Source organism: Euleptes europaea, chromosome 4 (genome assembly GCF_029931775.1).
Source record: "Euleptes europaea isolate rEulEur1 chromosome 4, rEulEur1.hap1, whole genome shotgun sequence".
NCBI classification, from domain to species: domain Eukaryota; kingdom Metazoa; phylum Chordata; class Lepidosauria; order Squamata; family Sphaerodactylidae; genus Euleptes; species Euleptes europaea.
In genome coordinates this window covers 13,112,169-13,131,624 of record NC_079315.1, presented here as the reverse complement: position 1 = coordinate 13,131,624, position 19,456 = coordinate 13,112,169, and the positions used below count along the sequence as shown (strand labels likewise).

At 46.1% G+C, this 19,456-nt stretch overlaps 1 protein-coding gene across 1 annotated transcript in view; it reads left to right on the top strand.

Annotated features, from left to right (window-relative positions):
- The window catches only part of EPHA1 (EPH receptor A1), a 139,246-nt gene that overhangs the window by 99,827 nt on the left and 19,963 nt on the right, over window positions 1-19,456 (top strand). Inside the window, exons 5-8 of the mRNA XM_056848481.1 lie at window positions 8,763-8,918; window positions 12,102-12,437; window positions 15,764-15,888; window positions 17,989-18,148. Coding sequence (XP_056704459.1) covers window positions 8,763-8,918; window positions 12,102-12,437; window positions 15,764-15,888; window positions 17,989-18,148 — 777 coding nt within the window. The remainder of the gene's footprint in view (window positions 1-8,762; window positions 8,919-12,101; window positions 12,438-15,763; window positions 15,889-17,988; window positions 18,149-19,456) is intronic.

Sequence of the window (19,456 nt, the reverse complement as noted above, 5' to 3'; positions counted from 1 at the left end):
CCGGGTTTGATTCCCCACTCCTCTGCATGAGCGGCGGAGGCTAATCTGGTGAACCGGGTTGGTTTCCCCACTCCTACAAACGAAGCCAGCTCGGTGACCTTGGGCTAGGCGCAGTTCTCTCTGAACTCCCTCAACCCTCACCTGGCTCACAGGGTGAGGTGTCTGCTGTGGGGAGGAGGGGAAGCCGGTTTGATTCTTCCTAACGTGGTAGAGAAAGTCAACATATAAAAACCAACTTAAGAACATAAGAAAGGCCCTGCTGGATCAGACCCAGGCCCATCAAGTCCAGCAGTCTGTTCACACAGTGGCCAACCAGGTGCCTCTAGGAAGCCCACAAACAAGACGACTGCAGCAGCACCATCCTGCCTCTGTTCCCCCGCACCCAAAATAATAGGCATGCTCCGCTGATACTAGAGATAATAGGTATGCAGCATGACTAGTATCCATTCTAACTAATAGCCATGAATACCCCTTTCCTCCATGAATATGTCCACTCCCCTCTTAAAGCCCTCCAGGCTGGCAGCCATCACCACATCCTGGAGCAGGGAGTTCCACAATTTAACTTTGCGTTGTGTGAACAAATACTTCCTTTTATCTTTTTTGAATCTCTCACCCTCCAGCTTCAGCAGATGACCCCGCGTTCTGGTATTATGGGAGAGGGAGCAAAACTTCTCCCTGTCTGTCCACTCTCTCCAAACCATGCATAATTTTATCGACCTCTATCATGTCTCCCCTTAGCCGCCTTCTTTCCAAGCTAAACAGCCCTAAGCGTCTTAACCGCTCCCCATAGGACAGTTGCTCTAGCCCCCTAATCATTTTGGTTGCTCTTTTCTGCCCTGGAAGAATGGGCATTAAAATGGCAAATGAGATTCAATGTGAGTAAGTGTAAAGCGATGCATATTGGGGCAAAAAAATCCCAACTTCACGTAACTTCTTCAATTTAAAAACAGCAGTAGGGACAGGTTTTTTGAAGGAAGAAGGATCGCCGAATGATAGGGGAATATGCTCTGGGGATACGAAGGGGTTAAAGAAAGATTGGTGCCTTCCCACGGTGGGTGCTGCCCCCTGCTGGCCCTTATTGCGTGTGTTATTGTAAGTGAAGCAAACGTCTTGCCCTGTTTCCATCCCTGTCCCTCCCACTGGTGACATAATACAGGTGGCCGTGCCTACACCTTGCTTGGCTGTTCTCCTCCCCAACCTTCCTAGCCACCCACGCAGCCGTTTCCCACCCAGTTTGCGTGTCTGCGGAAGTAAGAACTCGTTCTGTCTGGCGCGGTAGCTCTTAGCTCCTATGCATGTACAAATTATGGGGTAAAAAAAAAAAATCACCATAAAAGAGGCCGCGAAAAGGGCAGATGCCGGAGAAGCCACTGGAAAGGTTTAGGGCAGGGAACTAAAAGAACTGGTGAGGCCCGAGGTTTTTGTGCTGATTTTAATTGGTGCCTTAACAGATCAGTGGGTTATAGATAGGGTTGCCAGGTGCCTCTTTGCCTCCGGCGGGAGGCAATAGCAGCAGATCTCCAGCCAGTAACTGGAGGTTGGCAACCCTAGAAGCTAAAATGAATAAACTGAGGCTGTCGTACTTTGGCCACATTATGGGAAGACAAGAATCACTGGAAAAGAGAAGCATGCTGGGAAAAGTCGAAGGCTGCAGGAAAACAGGGTGGATGGACTCTATAAAGCACTGGTTCCCAACCAGGGGTCCGTGGACCCCCAGGGGTCCGTGAGGACTAAATTAAGGTCCGCAAAACAAAGTTATAAACCCATAATAAATTAATATTTTCAATTAAAAGTTCTCTATTATAAAATATATATATTCAAATATTATTCTAACTTTAATGTTTGACTAACAGTTATGATTAAAGTTTATTTTCAAATTCTCCGAATTTTTATTTTGAACCTTGGGGTCCCTGCGCCGAACAAAAAAGTCCTAGTGGTCCCTGGTCAAAAAAAGGTTGGGAACCACTGCTATAAAGGAAGCCATGGCCCTCAAATTGCAAGACCTGAGCAAGGCTGTTAAAGATAGGATGTTTTGGAGGACATGGATTCATACGGTTGCCATGAGCCAGAAGCGACGTGACTGCACTTAACACACGCACGCACACACACACGCACAATTTGATGATATAATAATCACTACAAAAAGATACAGGAAAGATACAGAAAAAACCACCCCAAATATAGAACCATTAATACAAAACAATAAATAAATACAGAATACAGAAATATAGATTATACAAAAACAATCAAATACAGTGAATTACACTGAGATAACTACTATCCAGAATATTGATCTGACATGTTTAAATCCAACTACTTGATGATTACTATCTTTAGCGTCATAACTACCCATTCATATTTATTTATGTTAAATATTTCCTCCTCGCCTTTCCAACTATTTCCGGTCCCCCACCCGGTTTCCAATGCTGGGTGGCCATTCTCCAGCAGGGAGGGCCGGAAAGGCTGCTCAAATGCAGTAAGACCAAATGTATATGTAATATATCTTGATGCAACATCGATACAGGAAGGTTACCAGATTGGGTTGCCAACTTCCAGGTACTAGCTGAAGATCTCCTGCTATTACAATTGATCTCCAGCCGATAGAGATCAGTTCACCTGGAGAAATGGCTGCTTTGGTAATTGGACTCTATGGCATTGAAGTCCCTTCCCTCCCCAAACCCTTCCCTCCTCAGGCTCCGCCACAAAAACCTCCCTCGAGTGGTAAAGAGGGACCTGGCCAACCCTATTACCTGACTCCTGTGAAATGTCTAATATATTTGTTCAGCCGCAAACAGTTTTGTAATGGCTTTGAGTTTTGTACTTCTTTGTGGATGTAATGTGGAAGTTTACACCATCACACACACACAAAAGGTTGCCAGGTTGGGAAATTCCTGGGGATTTGGGAGCGGAGCCTGGGGAGGGGAAGAACCTCAGTGGGGTGTAATGCTACGGAGCCCGCCCTCCGGAGCCGCCATTTCATTCAGGGGAACACACATGAACACACATGAAGCTGCCTTATACCGAATCAGACCCTTGGTCCATCAGAGTCAGTATTGTCTACTCAGACCCGCAGTGGCTCTCCAGGGTCTCAGGCAGAGGTCTTTCCCATCACCTGCTCGCCTAGTCCCTTTAACTGGAGATGCCGGGGATTGAACCTGGGACCTTCTGCATGCCAAGCAGATGCTCTACCACTGAGCCACAGCCTCTCCCCTGATCTCTGTTGTCTGGAGATCAGTTGTGATGGGAGACCTCTAGGCCCCACCTGGAAGCTGGCGACTCTATGGAAGAGATGTATGCTCATTCTTCCGGTGGGTATATACCTATATATAGGGTTGCCAGGTCCCTCTTTGCCGCTGGCTGGAGGTTTTTGGGTTGGGGCCTGAGGAGGGCGGGGTTTGGGGAGGGGAGGGACTTCAATGCCATAGAGTCCAATTGCCATGGTGGCCATTTCCTCCAGGTGAACTGATCTCTGTCGGCTGGAGATGAGTTGTAATAGCAGGAGATTTCCGGCTACTACCTGGAGGTTGGCTACCCTAACGAAATATAATTGTATAGTTATATACATACTAAATTTATACCTCACCTTTTCCCTAAATGGGGACCGAAAGTGGCTTGTCTCATTCTCCTGTCCTCCGTTTTATCCTCACAACACCCCTGTGAGGTAGGCCAGGCCTTGCTCAGGTCTTGCAAACTGTGGGCTGTGGTTTCCTTTATAGAGTCCATCCATCTCTTGTTGGGTCTTCCTCTTTTCCTGCTGTCTTCAACTTTTCCTAGCATGACTGTCTTTCCCAGTGACTCTTGTACTTTGGACATATTATGAGAAGACAACAGCCTCAGTTTAGTCATTTTAGCTTCTAGGGTCAGTTCGGGCTTGATTTGATCTAGAACCCACTGATTTGTTTTTTAGGCGGTCCAGGGTATCTGTAACGCTCTCCTCCAACACCACATTTCAAAGGAATCTACTTTCTTCCTATCAGCTCAGAAGTCAATACAGTAGGGCTTACTCCCAGGAAAGTTTTCTTAGGATTGGAGCTTTAGCACACCTCGGTGTGCACCTTTTTTTAGTGTGTCCCATTTGCTCCTTTAGTAAAAAGAGATGCTGGCGAGGAGAAAACCTGCCTTGTTCCTTGATACTAAATGGCCCGGGCCAGACAGACCGAAATTTGTACTGTATTTGCACTCGACAAGGATCCTAGAAATACTCTGATTCCCTCCAGAAAACGATCCTGTAAATCATATTTAGAGTCGCCAACCTCCAGGTATGGCCTGGAGACTACCAGACTACGGAGATCAGACCCCTGGAGAAAATGTCTGGTTTGGAGGGTGTACTCTATGGCATTATGTCCCTGCTGAGCTCCCTCACTACCCCAAACTCCACCCCCCAAGTCTCCAGGAATTTCCCAGTCTGGAGTTGGTAACCCACTACTACTAGTAGTAGCAGTAGTAGTAGTAGTGCTGTTTGCTGTTGTTATTTATTTATTCCATCCACACTATTCAATCATTCGATTTTTACCCTGCCTCTATTTAAGCCTTAAAATGGGTAACAAATCACAGCAAATCACAATTAACTCTGTTAAATCCCTTAAAACTACAGCGCAGTACAATCAAATCAAGAGAGCAGGAGAGTATAAAGCCAGCCTTAAGGGACTCCCAAATATATATATATATTTTGCTTTCAACAGGCATTTTGTTGGTTATTAGTAAAAGGGGTGGGAGTCGGGAGTGGGAAGGTTTGTTAGTCACCCCGCTGTGGTGCGGTTGTCTCGGATGGAAAACATGATGAGAGATTGAAAAACGTCTCTCTGACAGTTGATTGTCATGAAAGAAAGAAAGAAAGAAAGAAAGAAAGAAAGAAAGAAAGAAAGAAAGAAAGAAAGAAAGAAAGAAAGAAAGAAAGAAAGAAAGAAAGAAAGAAAGAAAGAATCCAGATTCAGGGACAAGAAAATATGATTGTAAAAAGTCGATTCCTAGACATAGAATTACAGGCACTAAACTGTGCAGCCAGGAAAGCCTGTTCCCCTGTAAATCTTGGGATCCCACTACCTTTGGATTGTCTGGCCCCTTACTTCCACCACTTGGTTAACTCGCAACAACTAAGAGCTTTTATGCTTGCGAGGTTTAATGTTTTACCCTCAGCCGTACTTTTTGGGAGGTTTCAGGAAGTCCCATATCCTAAAAGACTCTGTCCGTGCAGTATGAGCAGCGTAGAATCACTGCAACATGGTTTTTTGGGATTGTTCTTCCTATGTTGATATCTGAGCGACATTTCTTAAGTCACTCTTAGATGAATGGAACGGAGTTTCGGACAGTTGTAAAGTTCAGTTTTTTCTCTCTGGACAAAACTCCGATATAATGGATAGGGTAGCAAAATTTCTACAACTTTCTACGAGGCTTTGAGAATCTAAATTCTGATCCTATTGGGTCCTAGCTTTTGTTCTCCTTGGTTTTTTAGCCCCTGTATCAATTGCATAAAGAGCCCAGTGGCGCAGAGTGGTAAGCTACAGTACTGCAGTCCAAGCTCTGCTCACGACCTGAGTTCGATCCCAACGGAAGTCGGTTTCAGGTAGCCGGCTCAAGGTTGACTCAGCCTTCCATCCTTCTGAGGTCGGTCAAATGAGTACCCAGCTAGCTGGAGGTAAAGGGAAGATGACTGGGGAAGGCACTGGTAAACCACCTTGTAAACATAGTCTGCCTAGTAAACATCAGGATGTGACGTCACCCCATGGGTCAGGAATGACCTGGTGCTTGCACAAGGGACCTTTACCTTTACCTTATTAATTGCATATATGCCAATAAAGGTGCTGTTGTTGTTGAAAATATGAGTTCCTTGATCTGTATATAATATGCATATTGTTTCAATTTGCATGATATTGCATAATTTGTGATTTAAAGAATGATTTAGCCCTATTCTGCTTTTCCTATTGATGGGGTGGGGACCCTTTCTGGCATATTGTCATACGCCGGTGATCTCTAAATTAAAAGTGATCTCAGCTTGCCCTGAGAGCAGACAGGCGTAATCAATTTCTTCAAACTGCAGACTTGAAGCGCCCAGTGATTGACAAGCCCAATAATTGGCCTCTTTGTACAGGTGTCAGTTCTTTCCTGATCTCTGCTGATTAACACCAGACATGTTAAACCCCAGCTTCCAAACCTTTAATCTCCCATTGGCTAATCCAGATTTACAAGTGAGAATGAACCCAGTCCCCTTGGCATGATTGGGACGATCCCAAAGAAAGGCCTTTTATGCGTGGCCTGTTTCCGCTGGATCTGCTGCTCTCTAACGGCACAGTATTTGCAGTCGAATTCTCAAAACACTATGCCCAGGGGCTTTTTGCCCCGGAGAAATTCCAGGAGTACCTTGTGATCATGTAGGCATCCCCAGCGAAAATGCGAAGCTTCTGAACCATGCGTGAGTCCCTCCCCCCTGAAAATGCTGCTTTGTAACTGGCTGTGGTGTATTTTTTTGAAATACGTCATGAGCCCCTGCCTGCCCCACAGCAGGATTCTTTTATTTGATCTGAACAGAGTGGCCATTTTACAACCAAAGCAGAAAAGGGTCCGGCCAGCCCCCCCTCCCCCAACCAATTTGTTTCTGTGTAACTCAATGCAGGGGTCATAAGAACATTTGTGACATTCATCGTTCCATTGGTAGTTGCACTCGCAAAAAAAAGGGGGCTTTTACGCCTACAAGAGGGCGCGTATAAGGGGAGAGTGACAAATCAGCCGGGCACTGTTCCATCCTGCCAAGGACTGACACTGACCCACACTCGCTGTGAAACTGACCATAAGCAGCCACATAGGTTGTTTGTGATTGTTTCAGCCTTCTCTCAATTGCTCAATCTGAAACTGACCCACACTCGCTGTGAAACTGACCATAAGCAGCCACATGGGTTGTTTGTGATTGTTTCAGCCTTTTCTCAACTGCTCAATCTGAAACTGACCCACACTCGCTGTGAAACTGACCATAAGCAGCCACATAGGTTGTTTGTGATTGTTTCAGCCTTCTCTCAACTGCTCTATCTGAAACTGACCCACGCTCGCCGTGAAACTGACCAAAAGTAGCCACCTAGGTTGTTTGTGATTGTTTCGGCCTTCTCTCAACTGTTCAGTCTGAAACTGACCCACGCTCACTGTGAAACTGACCTGCAGCCTCAGCATTATTTTCTTGCTAGTGCACTCGCAAATGGCTTTGAGGGGAGGGGTTGGATGAGGGGGACAGACACGTGGGAGGGAGAAGCGAGAATGGGCGTGGGGAGAAAAACCCGAAGTGACAAGTATGCACAGGACCGGCTTTCGATTTGGGATCGAGGCACACTTAACTGTAGCACGGAGCAGTTAAGTAATACATATAAGGGGGTAAAGACCTCGGCAGAGAACAAGGGTGAACAAATAGCAAACTATCGGTTTCTTCCACCAGTGGGTGAAGTCCTTTTTGTTTCATTTGCCGTACCCCCAATAACAGTTACTGGCCCTCCTCCCTCATTCTGGTGTGACGTTTTGTTATTGAATCAATTTGTCATTGTAAATGTTTTTTTAATCATTCAAATGTTTTCATGTTTTTATGTATGCCACCTTAAGGACTCTAATTGGGTGGGTAGGGGGCATTAAAATGTTTTAAAATAAACAACTACGTTATGATGATGAGGTGATATTTGCATAATTGATGCTGTGTTTATTATTTTGCATGATTTATTCTGCTTTTGCTAGGGCAATGAGCTGTGCAGGGAACTGAATCCTCCTCTCCTCCCGGCATTTTTGTAAGAAATTGTCACTCTGTCCATTTCCTATGATATTGAACCTTTTACCAGGAGATTCACAAGGAGGCTCTGCGCACAAAAAGAAAAAATGCACAGGTTCAGCTCTCGCATCATATGAAAAGTCATCCCACTAACCAATGGATTCCCCCCCCCCACTGTCTAGAGCAGAAGTGTCAAACATGCAGCCTGAGGGCCAGATGTGGCCCCTTGACAGCTCTTATCTGGCCTGCGAGGCAGCCGAGGCAACCAAACACACACTCACCCCGCTCCCAATTTGAGCTGGTGAGCCCACAGCGGACTCACTAGTCAAGAGAGCCAGCAGGGTGCAGTGGTTAAGAGCGGTGGTTTGGAGCAGTGGACTCTAATCTGGAGAACCAGCTTTGATTCCCCACTCCTTCACATGAGCGGCAGACGCTAATCTGGTGAACCAGGTTGGTTTCCCCACTCCTCCACATGAAGCCTGCTGGGTGACCTTGGGCTTGTCACAGTTCTCTCTGAACTCTCTCAGCCCCACCTACCTCACAAGGTGTCTGTTGTGGGGAGAGGAAGGAAAGGTGATTGTAAGCCGGTTTGATTCTTCCTTAAGTGGTAGTGAAAGTTGGCATATAAAAACCTTCTTCTTCTTCTCCTTCTCCTCCTCCTCCTTCTCCTTCTCCTCCTTCTCCTTCCTCTTCTTCTTTTCCTCCTCCTCCTCCTCCTCAGCCACCCTGCCCCCAGAATCAAGGTGCCAATGATCAAAGACTCTTAAATAAAAGAAAATACTGGAAGAGTGTTATTGTTTGAAGCACGTTTGTATTTTAAGTAATTCCAGGAGGTCTCGGCTTGGAATCGGCAACCCTGCTGTGCAGTTTTTTGTTTTTGTTTTGTTATTCTACATGTGCTTAATTTGTAGATTTATATCAGTGTGGAAAAGATAAGAAGGGACGCAAAGGCTAGAGAAGCATAACTTACGATTGATGTGGCGGTATTATGAGCTCATGGTCTCTTTTGCAAACCTTTCCTCAGCTTGCCAGCCGGGATTCTATCGTCACTCGCCAGAGACCGATCAGTGCCTCAAATGTCCTCCTAACAGCTCCTCCGATTCTCCGGGGGCCACGTCCTGCCCCTGCCTCAAAGACTTCTTTCGGGCACCTGACGAGGACCAAACCGCTGTTTGCACACGTAAATACCGGGGGGGGGGGGGGGTAGAAGGGGTAAATTTAGGGTTGCCAGCTCCAGGTTGGGAAATACCTGAAGATTTTGGGGGCAGAGCCTGAGGAGGGTGGGGTTTGGAGAGGGGAGGGGCTTCAATGACACAGAGTCCAATTGCCAAAGTGGCCATTTTCTCCAGGAGAACTGATCTCTATCGGCTGGAGATCAGTTGTAATATCAGGAGGTCCCCAGCTAATACCTGGAGGTTGGCAACCCTAGATAAACTACTGCTACGCGGTGTGAATCGCAAAGCTCATGAGAGCCAGCACAGTGTAGTAGTTAGAGTGTGGGAGACCCAGGTTCAAATCCCTGCTCTGCCGTGGAAGTTGGCAGCGGTGACTTTGGGCCAGTCTAACCTACCTTGCAGGGTAGGGTTGACAGCTCCGGGTGGGGAAATACCTGGAGATTTTGGAGGTAGAGCCAGGGGAGGTCAGAGTTTGGGGAGGGGAGGGATTTCAGTGGTTACAATGCCAGAGTCTACCCTCCAAAGCAACTGTTTTCTCCGGGTGAACTGGATCTCTGTCACCTGGAGATCAATTGTAATAGCGGGAGATCTCCAGCCACCCCCTGGGGATTGGTAACCCTATTGCAGGGATGTCATTGTAAGGGTATAAAACAGGAGAGAATGATATTACCTGTGTAGGGCTCACATTGGGGAGAAAGGCAGAGTATAAATAAAGTAAGTAAATAAATATAAAGAAAATGCTGCCTTGAATTCCTTGGAAGGGGGGGCATGTAGAAAATTTGATTGATAGGTCAGTGTGTGTGTGTGAAGTGCCGTCAAGTCACAGCCAACTTATGGCAACCCCTTTTGGGGTTTTCATGGCAAGAGACTAACAGAGGTGGTTTTTGCCAGCGCCTTCCTCTGCACAGCAACCCCGGACTTCCTTGGTGGTCTCCCATCCAAATACTAACCAGGGCTGACCCTGCTTAGCTTCTGAGATCTGACGAGATCAGGCTAGCCTGGGCCATCCAGGTCAGGGCTGATAGATCAATACTTAACCTTAAAATGCATATGCTGGTGAGGCTGTGGGATCCTTCCACCCTAAGATTTCCAGGTCCTTCTTTGCCACCGGAGGGAGGTTTTTGGAGCCTGAGGAGGGGAGGGTTTGGGGAGGGGAGGGACTTCAGTGCCATAGTCCAATTGCCAAAGCAGCCATTTTCTCCAGGGGAACTGATTTCTATCGGCTGGAGATCCGTTGTAACATTGAAGCGGGTCGTGCTGTTCAGATGACAGGCTCTTAGAATGTATCACTTACTGAGAAGTGAAGTTATCTTATTCAGCCGGTCATCGAGTAAGCAGGACTCAACAACTTTACCTACTTTTAAAAAGCAAGTCTTTTTATTGAAATACTTCTAGTAAAATATATGTAAATGCAGATTATCAAGTCTTTAACACTTCTATAAAAACTCTTGTCAAAGTACAATGTATGTATTTACAATGTATGAAGTAAAAGCAAGCAAGTCTTACATACTATTCAGTTTCAAAATCCAACTTCTAAAATATAACAGTCAAATTATTCTGATTCAGTTCAAAGTATCTAATTCATAAAGTCTAGAGTAATGTATTTAAGCCATACATACCAGTCAGCCTTTTCTTGAGAGCCTTTGGAAGGTTCTGATTCTCTGGGCTTACTGTGGCTGTATTTATACTGTTTCAGACTCATTAAGAGTGTTGATTTTACCATCAGGAGGGATATCTTCCTCCCCACTTTCAGATAACATGAGCAGTGCAATAATGTCTCAGTTGCAGCTGTTCAGGTTATTAGCTTCTCCCCATGACCAAATATGGGCTTCCTTTCCTTTCAGTCTATTTTGCTTAAAGTATAAACAATCATTTCTGAGCTCCGTGATCACTCCATATACTCAATTTTCATACCATTTTCATCTTCAGTACAAAACGCATTAAATGAGACTATTTAGAAATCTACAATACAATATATAACTATATAAATCATAAAACACAATTATTGCTCACATTGTAACATGTAACCATCTGGTCAGTAGGAAACATAGCCTTCAGCAAGATTATAGAAAGCAAGATGCTTACTGCACTTATAGCCTTGAGGTCTTTGAGTAGACCTTCTCAAGGTTTGAGGATAGCAGGACTTTTCTGCTCTTGAGATATGAGCAGCTGACAGATGGCAGCTGAATCAGGAAGGGTATTTTCAGATACACCTTTCTGGCAGATAGTGAAGGATGACTCTGTTCTTCTCCCTTCAAGGACAAGACCAGGGTAAGTTAGTTAGCTCTTGAAACAATTCAGACCTTGAGAGAATTCAGTCAGCCTGTTCTAAGGACATTTGCATTTTGCAAGCTGTTGCCAGGCTCTTCATTACACAAACCTCTGCAGTTTGTGGTTCAGTTTGTATGTTGTGTTTGAGCTCTACATGGAATTAATTCTGCACATGTACACAAAATACCATAATTATGTCAGAGACCGTGACAACAGCAGGAGATCTCCAGCTAGTACCTGGAGGCTGGCAAGCCTATTCCACCCAGTGCGTAATTGAACAGGGTGGATGTATGCAAAGTCCATTGATTTGGATCTGATCTGTGGTTAAGATCTGTAGTGGTTAAGAGTGGTGGGTTGGATCGGTGTACTCTGATCTGGAGGACTGGGTTTGATTCCCCACTCCTCAACATGAGCGGTAGATACTAATCTGATGATGAACTGGGTTGGTTTCCCCACTGATCTGATGAACCGGATTGGTCTCCCCACATATGAAGCCAGCTGGGTGACCTTGGGCTAGTCACATCTCTATTAGAGCTCTCTCAGCCCCACCTACCTCACAGGGGAGGGGAGGGGAAAGGAAGGTGATTGTAAGCCAGTTTGATTCTTCCTTAAGGGGTAGAGAAAGTGGGCATATAAAAACCAACTCTTCTTCTTTAAGGTATGCATGGGAAGGTCTAAGACAGGGGTGTCAAACATAACGCCCAAGGGCCAGATCCGGCCCCTTGACAGCTTTTATCCGGCCCGCCAGCCAGTGCCACCCCCCATTCTCAATGTGGGCTGGCGAGGCATGGCCCGACCCGACCAAGTGACATTTATGTCATATCCGGCCCTCGCAACAATTGAGTTCGACACCCCTGGCCTGAGGGCTTCTTTGCAGGACGCCGCTTTAATGCCCTCTCTCCCCTTTGCTTTCGCAGGCCCCCCTTCCGCGCCGCGCAACCTTACCTTCTCCCTTTCGGGGAGCCAGCTTTCCCTCGCCTGGCAGCCCCCCATCGACCAAGGCGGCCGCAAGGATCTATCCTACAGCGTCGCCTGCAAGAACTGCAGGCCCCTGACGTGCGAGCCTTGTGAGACCAGCGTGGCTTTTTCCCCCGGCGCGTCCGGCCTGACAGGTCTGTCCGTGGCGGTGGAGGGCCTGGAGGCTCACAACAATTACAGCTTCACCGTGCGAGCTCACAATGGGGTGTCGGAGCTCAGCCCCTCCTCGCAGAGCGGTGCCGCTTCCCCCGTCCGGGTCTCGGTGGGGTACGCAGGTGAGTCACTGGGATGAATCAAGGGAAGGGCTTCTTGGCTTCATGCTGCTAGTTGTGCATGTGTGTTACCCTCTGTGTGTGTTAAGAGCCGTCAAGTCGCTTCCGACTCATGGCGACCCTATGAATGAAAGTCCTCCAAAATGTCCTCTCTTTGACAGCCTTGCTCAGATCTTGCAAATTGAAGGCTGTGGCTTCCTTTATTGAGTCTGTCCATCTCTTGTTGAGTCTTCCTCTTTTCCTGCTGCCTTCAACTTTTCCTAGCATGACTGTCTTTTCCAGTGACTCTTGTCATCTCATGACGTGACCAAAATACGACAGCCTCAGTTTAGTCATTTTAGCTTCTAGGGTCAGTTCAGGCTTGATTTGATCTGTAACCTACTCATTTATTCTTTTTTGGCAGTCCACGGTATCCGTCACACTCTCCTCCAACACCACATTTCAAAGGAATCTATTTTCTTCCTATCAGCTTTCTTCACTGTCCAGCTTTCACACCCATACATAGTAATAGGGAATACGATGGCATGATTTAATCTAGTCTTGGTGGCCAGTGACACATCCTTACACCTCAAAGTATTTTCTAGCTCCTTCATGCCCTTCCCAGTCTCAATCTCCTTCTGAATTCGTGGCTGCAGTCTCCCTTTTGGTTGATGGTGGAACCAAGGAGTAGAAAGTCTTCAACAATTTCAATTTCCTCATTGTCAACCTTAAAGTTGTATACTTCTCCTTTAGTCATTACTTTTGTTTTCTTGATGTTCAGCTGTAGTCCTGCTTTGGCACTTTCTCTTTTAACTTTCAGCAGTAGTCGTTTCAAATCTTCACTATTTTCTGTTACCCTCTACTAGGCCATTTATTCATTGTAACTTGCAGCGAGTTCCAGGCTGAATTGCCCCACATATATTTTTTTTTAATTTTCCACGCTGAACAGTCATTCTGGAAGTGACTGTGAAGCCGGCGCATACCTGCTTCGCATTACTTAAGAGCCCCTTGAACGTGACCTTTGGTGTTTGCCGCGAAGAATCTCCCTCAAGGAACCATGCAAAATCACAGCAGCACATTAGCTATGCACATGCTAATGGCTATGCAAACAGGAACGAAGGAGCAGGCGAGTGGGGGGTGGAATTTCTCCTTTTGCGTCGGGACCATGAATAGGCATTTTTAAAGTCACGTTTTAAAAAAAGAGCTTTGAGCGAGCATCAAAATTGACCCTTTATAAATGGTCCTAAAGAAAATCCCAGGCCATTCTGAAAAAACCCGACTCGAAAAACACCTCTCTGAGGAAAATTCACAGGTCACAATTCATGTTGCTGTGTTCTGTGCTTTTGTATATAAAGTTCACCGCAAGTACAATGGGGAAAAAAATGTTAAATGAATTTAAATCTCAAAATTTATTCATGTTTTTACTGTATTTTATTTCTGTTTTAGCTTTTATAGATTTATTTAGAGACGTCATTGGAATTATACAAGTGGTAAAACGGTCTTAATATTATCATGTATTAGTCTTCCTATCACACAACTGATCTCCCGCTGGCAGAGATCAGCTCATCTGGAGGAAATGGCTACATTGCCAATTGGATTCTATGGCATTGGAGTCCCTCCCCTCCCCAAACCCCGCCCTCCTCAGGCTCCGCCCCAAAAACCTCCTGCAGGTAGTGAAGAGGGACCTGGCAACACTAGGAGGAGGTGATTTTCTCTACAAACAAACCCATCCTTAGTAAAAGCCTGGGCTATATAAACAGGGTTGCCAGGTCCCTTTTCACCACCGGCAGGAGTTTTTGGGGCGGAGCCTGAGGAGGGCGGGGTTTGGGGAGGGGAGGGACTTCAATGCCATAGAGTCCAATTGCCAAAGCGGCCGTTTTCTCTGGGGGAACTGATCTCTATCGGCTGGAGATCACTTGTAATAGCGGGAGATCTATTACCCCCTTTTTCTCCCATCAATTATCTTATCGGGACTGTAGACCATTTACTGGATTATTTTGTTTGTCAAAAGAATACATACCGAGAAGACTACGCTACTTTCTTGCATAAAGACTGCATCATACTTGTTTTGTACATATTGTATGTAGTAGTTCATGTTTATGTATTTCATGGTTGTTCTGTCACTTATGTTTAAGCGCTCAATAAGATTTTTGCTACTCTTGTAAATTTGTTCTCCTGTGCTGTTTTCCTAACCTATTCGGTACAGGCACGGAGGTGCCTCCTCCTTTGGTATAATATTACCTGGAGGTTGGCAACCCTATATATAAAGGCACTTTTCAACTTGCTCTGGAGTCTGTGGGATTCCACCTCCGGGCTCCTAATGGTGGGTTGTGAGAAAAGGGGCCCTTCCTACCTCTGCAATTCCTCCTTTTCATGACCTGGATTTCTCTTGCCCCACCTCTTTCCTCCTCCTGGGAACAGGAAGCTCGGTCTGCCTCAGAAACCAGAATTTCCAGGCTTCGGCACACGCATGTCCTGCTTTTCCGGGCGGCGGGTGTGGAGTTTTGCCATTTTATCCTGCTGGGAGAGGTTAGGCAGAGAGGCAATGACTCTCCTGGTCCCCCATCCCTAGGGTGGCCAACCTCCCGGTGGTAACTGGAGATCTCCTGCTATTACAACTGATCTCCAACTGATAGAGATCAGTTCACCTGGAGAAAATGGCCACTTTGGCAATCGGACTCTATGGCACTGAAGTCCCTCCCCCAAACTCCGCCCTCTTCAGGCTCCGCCCCCAAAACCTCCTGCGGGTGGTGAAGAGGGACCTGGCAATCCTACCCCTCCCTGGTGATATTCATGCCTAGCTGGATGATATTTTAAATTAATATTGCATTTTAATAAAAGGAGCTATTACACATCTGCTGTAAGAGTACATGCAAAACAAATCAATCATCAGCTTCTAAATGGCTGAACATTTCTTTTTGGTTTAAAACACTGGTATGCCACCTGTCCAGCAAAATGTTCAAGGGAATTAACAATGAAATCAATCTTCTTCTTTCTTCTTTCTTCTTCTTCTTCTTGAAGCGCTGTCACTTAGAGGAGGGCAGGGAGCTGTTCCTGTTGGAAGCAGAGGATAGGACTCACAATAATGGGTTTAAATTGTGGGAGGAAAGGTACCGGCTGGATATTAGGAAAAGATTTTTTACAGTTAAAAGTTGTTCGACTGTGGAACCAGCTACCTAGGGAGGTGGTGAGCTCCCCCTCACTGGCAGTCTTTAAGCAGAGGCTGGACAAGCACTTGTCAGGGATGTTCTAGGCTGTTCCTGCATGAAGCAGGGGGTTGGACTAGATGGCCTTTATGGCCCCTTCCAACTCTATGATTCCATGACCCTCTGCCCTTTCTTTACACACAGCTCCTATCACAGTATCCTACCTCACTATGGTGAAGCAGAACGACAGCAGCCTCTCTGTGACTTGGCAAGCGCCGCAGGCTCGCAGCCAGAACGCTGTGAGCTTCGAGGTGATGTACTTCGAGAAGGTAAGTTGCCCCTCTCCCGCCTCTTTCCCTGCTGACTCTGAAGGGTTTCACATAGGGTTGCCAGCTCCGAGTTAGGAAATGCCTGGAGATTTTGGGGGTGGAACCTGAGGAGGGTGGGGTTTGGGGAGGGGAGGGACTTCAATGCCATAGAGTCCAATGGCCAAAGCAGCCATTTTCTCCAGGGGAACTGATCTCTGTCGCCTGGAGATCAGTTGAAATAGAGGGAGATCTCCAGCCACCACCTGGAGGTTAACAAATATAAAGGGGGGAGCAGTACCTAGACATAAACCAATAGAAACCAATTCCACTATACTACCATAAGTCTATTTTATATACATTCATGAATGGTTAACTCCAATTCATACGACAAGACAAGGTTTTGCAATTTTTCCTTGTTTCACACTTGCTTCCTCAGACGTCTGTTGCTTTAAAGGTGCTTTGAATTTCACAGGAGAATCTATAGCTGCTTTAGAAGCCATACTGATTCTTGTCCCCGTGAGAGTTCGGAAGCAGCTAAAGGTTCTCCTGCGAAATTTAAAGCAACTTTAAAGCAACAGACTTCTGAGGAAGCACCTGTGAAACAAGGAAAAATCGCTAAACATCGGCCAAAAACACATGGCCGTTTACCCCAAAGGTGGTGGATCCTTGTCATTGGGGGACATCTTTCACTATGTGAATTGACAAAGCGGCCATTTTCTCCAAGTCAACTGATCTCTAATAGCAGGAGATCTCCAGCTAGTACCTGGAGTAGGGTTGCCAACCTCCAGGTACTGAAATCAAACTGCAGAACTAGTGCCTAAATACAGAGGTTACACAGAAAAAAATGGCACTTATGGCACAAAAGCAACAAACTCCTAAAAGTTCAACCATGAATTTCAGTATAATGTAACCTTTTAAATGCAAACACAGAGCAAAAAAAAACATCTACATGGCGAATCTACATGGCGAATTCGCCATCCGCTAGTATTAAGTGGCTATATGCCGATGTCCAGGAACATATGTTCTGTGGAATTGAATTTGATTGATCGTCATTGGATTGCCAGAATTGAAAAAGCTGATGCGAAATAGGGCCCAATACCGGAAACCTATCTTATTTTTGGCATTCTTGGACTTTATCATTCCTAATCGTCTTTATATGGACAATGTTTTTTTGCTCTGTGTTTGCATTTAAAAGGTTACATTATACTGAAATTCATGGTTAAACATTTAGGAGTTTGTTGCTTTTGTGCCATAAGTGCCGTTTTTTTTCTGTGTAACCTCCAGGTACTGGCTGAAGATCTACTGCTATTAGAACTGATTTCCAGCCGATAGAGATCAGTTCCCCTGGAGAAAAATGGCTGCTTTGGCAATTGGACTCTATGGCATTGAAGTCCCTCCCCTCCCCCAAACCCCGCCCTCCTCAAGCTCTGTCCCAAAAACCTCCTTCCGGTTGCGAAGAGGGACCTGGCCACCCTGACCTGGAAGCTGGCAACCCTAATTGGCGGTAGGGTTGCCAGGTCTCTCTTTGCTCCTGGCAGGAGGTTTTGGGGCAGAACCTGAGGAGGGCGGGCTTTGAGGAGGGGAGGGGCTTCAATGTCATAGAGTCCAATTGCCAAAGCCAATGTATTCTTACCCCGAGTGGGACGTGTGATGTAACCTACAACTTGTTGATGAATATGTAGAAATATAAGAAGACCATTGATTGAAGGACTGATGAAGAATTATTCATTAAGAATTTGAAACGGCCGTATCCTCATCAAGACCTTGGCTTCTACAAGACGACATGATATTTCGTTTCAAGAAACTTATTATACTCTTTCAAGAGACATTTTTGAATCTTTTTGACTTTATTGTACATTTGTCACCTTATTTGTTTGTCATATTGTAGGTCATGTCTTTATATGTTCCCTATGTTGTGTTTGTGTATAATTGAGTAGCTTATAAACATTTCTGCACTTTTGTTAACAAACTTCTCCCTCCTGTACTAATTTCCTAATCTCTTTGATACTAGTACAGTGGTGTCTGTTTTCTCCCCAGTACCTGGAGGTTGGCTACCCTAGCACTGTGCTGGGATCACTGCTGTAAAGCAATGATCTTTTTTTTTTTTTTTGCTTCCCACAGGGAGAAGAGAAACAGTACACTGTCCAGCACCTCCAGGAACCCAAAGTAACTCTGGTCAACCTGCAGCCCGACACAGCCTACGTCCTACGGGTGCGCTCCGTCACCCCCTTTGGAAACGGACCGTTTTCACAGGAGCAGGAGTTCCGCACCCTGCCACAAGGTAGGGCCTTGATGTCCTATCCGTGAGTTGAGGAGAGAGTAAGAACAAGAGAACGTCAAAAGAGCCCCGGGGAACCAGAGTACTGGCCCGTTTAGTCCAGCGTCCTATTTCATGCAGCAGCCGACAAGCAAGGTTAAGAGGCCAAGACAAGGCTTTCCCCTGATGTTGCCTCCTGACACAGGTATTCAGAGGTTTATTGCCTGCGAATGGTCATTGATGCATGGGAGTTTTACCCGAGGTTCGTCGCTGGCTGGACCCGCACGTCCCTGTCGGGAATCTCTGCACCAGCCGTCTCCAAACTCAAATCAAGCCCCCGCCCCTTAAAACGCTGCTTTGAAATTGGCTTACTTTATGGCGCTTACTGTGAGAGAAAATCCCCCCCCAAAAAAATCCAATTGCCGCATAAAAAAGCATTTTAAGAACAAAAAAAAAAAGAGAGCAATCTGAAAGGAGGGTGCGGGGGAGAAATCCAAGCCTCTTTTTTAAAAGCCTTTCTTCTGCTCAGAAGTTCCCCCTGGAGAAAATGGCCTCTTTGGCAATTGGACTCTATGGCTAGGGTTTCCAGGCCCCTCCTCGTCATCAGCGTCAGATTTTGGGGGCGGAACCTGAGGAGGGCGGGGTTTGGGGAGGGGAGGGACTTCAATCCCATAGAGTCCAATGGCCAAAGCGGCCTTTTTCTCCAGGGGGACTGATCTCTATCGGCTGGCGATCAGTTGTAATAGCAGGAGATAATTCTGCTATTACCTGGAGGTTAGAGCAACCCAAATAAACACCTCTGCACTGATACCTAAGGTAAGGAAGATAGTGCAGGAATCTCTGGCAACAACAGCTAACAACACTGACAATGCTTGTCATTTCACTAGCATTGTCAGTGTTGTTAGCTGTTATTGCCAGAGATTCCTGCATTACCTGGAGGTTGGCAACCCTATCTATGACACTGAAGTCCCTCCCCTCCCCAAACCCCGCCCTCCTCAGGCTCCGCCCCAAAAACCTCCCGTCGGTGGCGAAGAGGGACCTGCCCCCCCCCCCAAATTGGAGCCATGGCCGTGTTTTTCAAAGGTGACTTTCTTCAATCATCTGCGAACCTGAAAGGCTATCCAGTAAAATAATTCTTTATACGGCTCACCTCAGCAAGCCTCCGTGTGCCCAAGCAGAGATAAAGCAACCAAGGGGAAAACTGCATTTAATTTTTCATTTCCTTGCTTCGGGGCATTTATAATATTCTAAGCTAAAAGCCTTCACGTCCCCTTTCTGCCCTGGTTCCTTTCCTGCCTTTCTAAATATTAATTGCACATGCACACATGCACG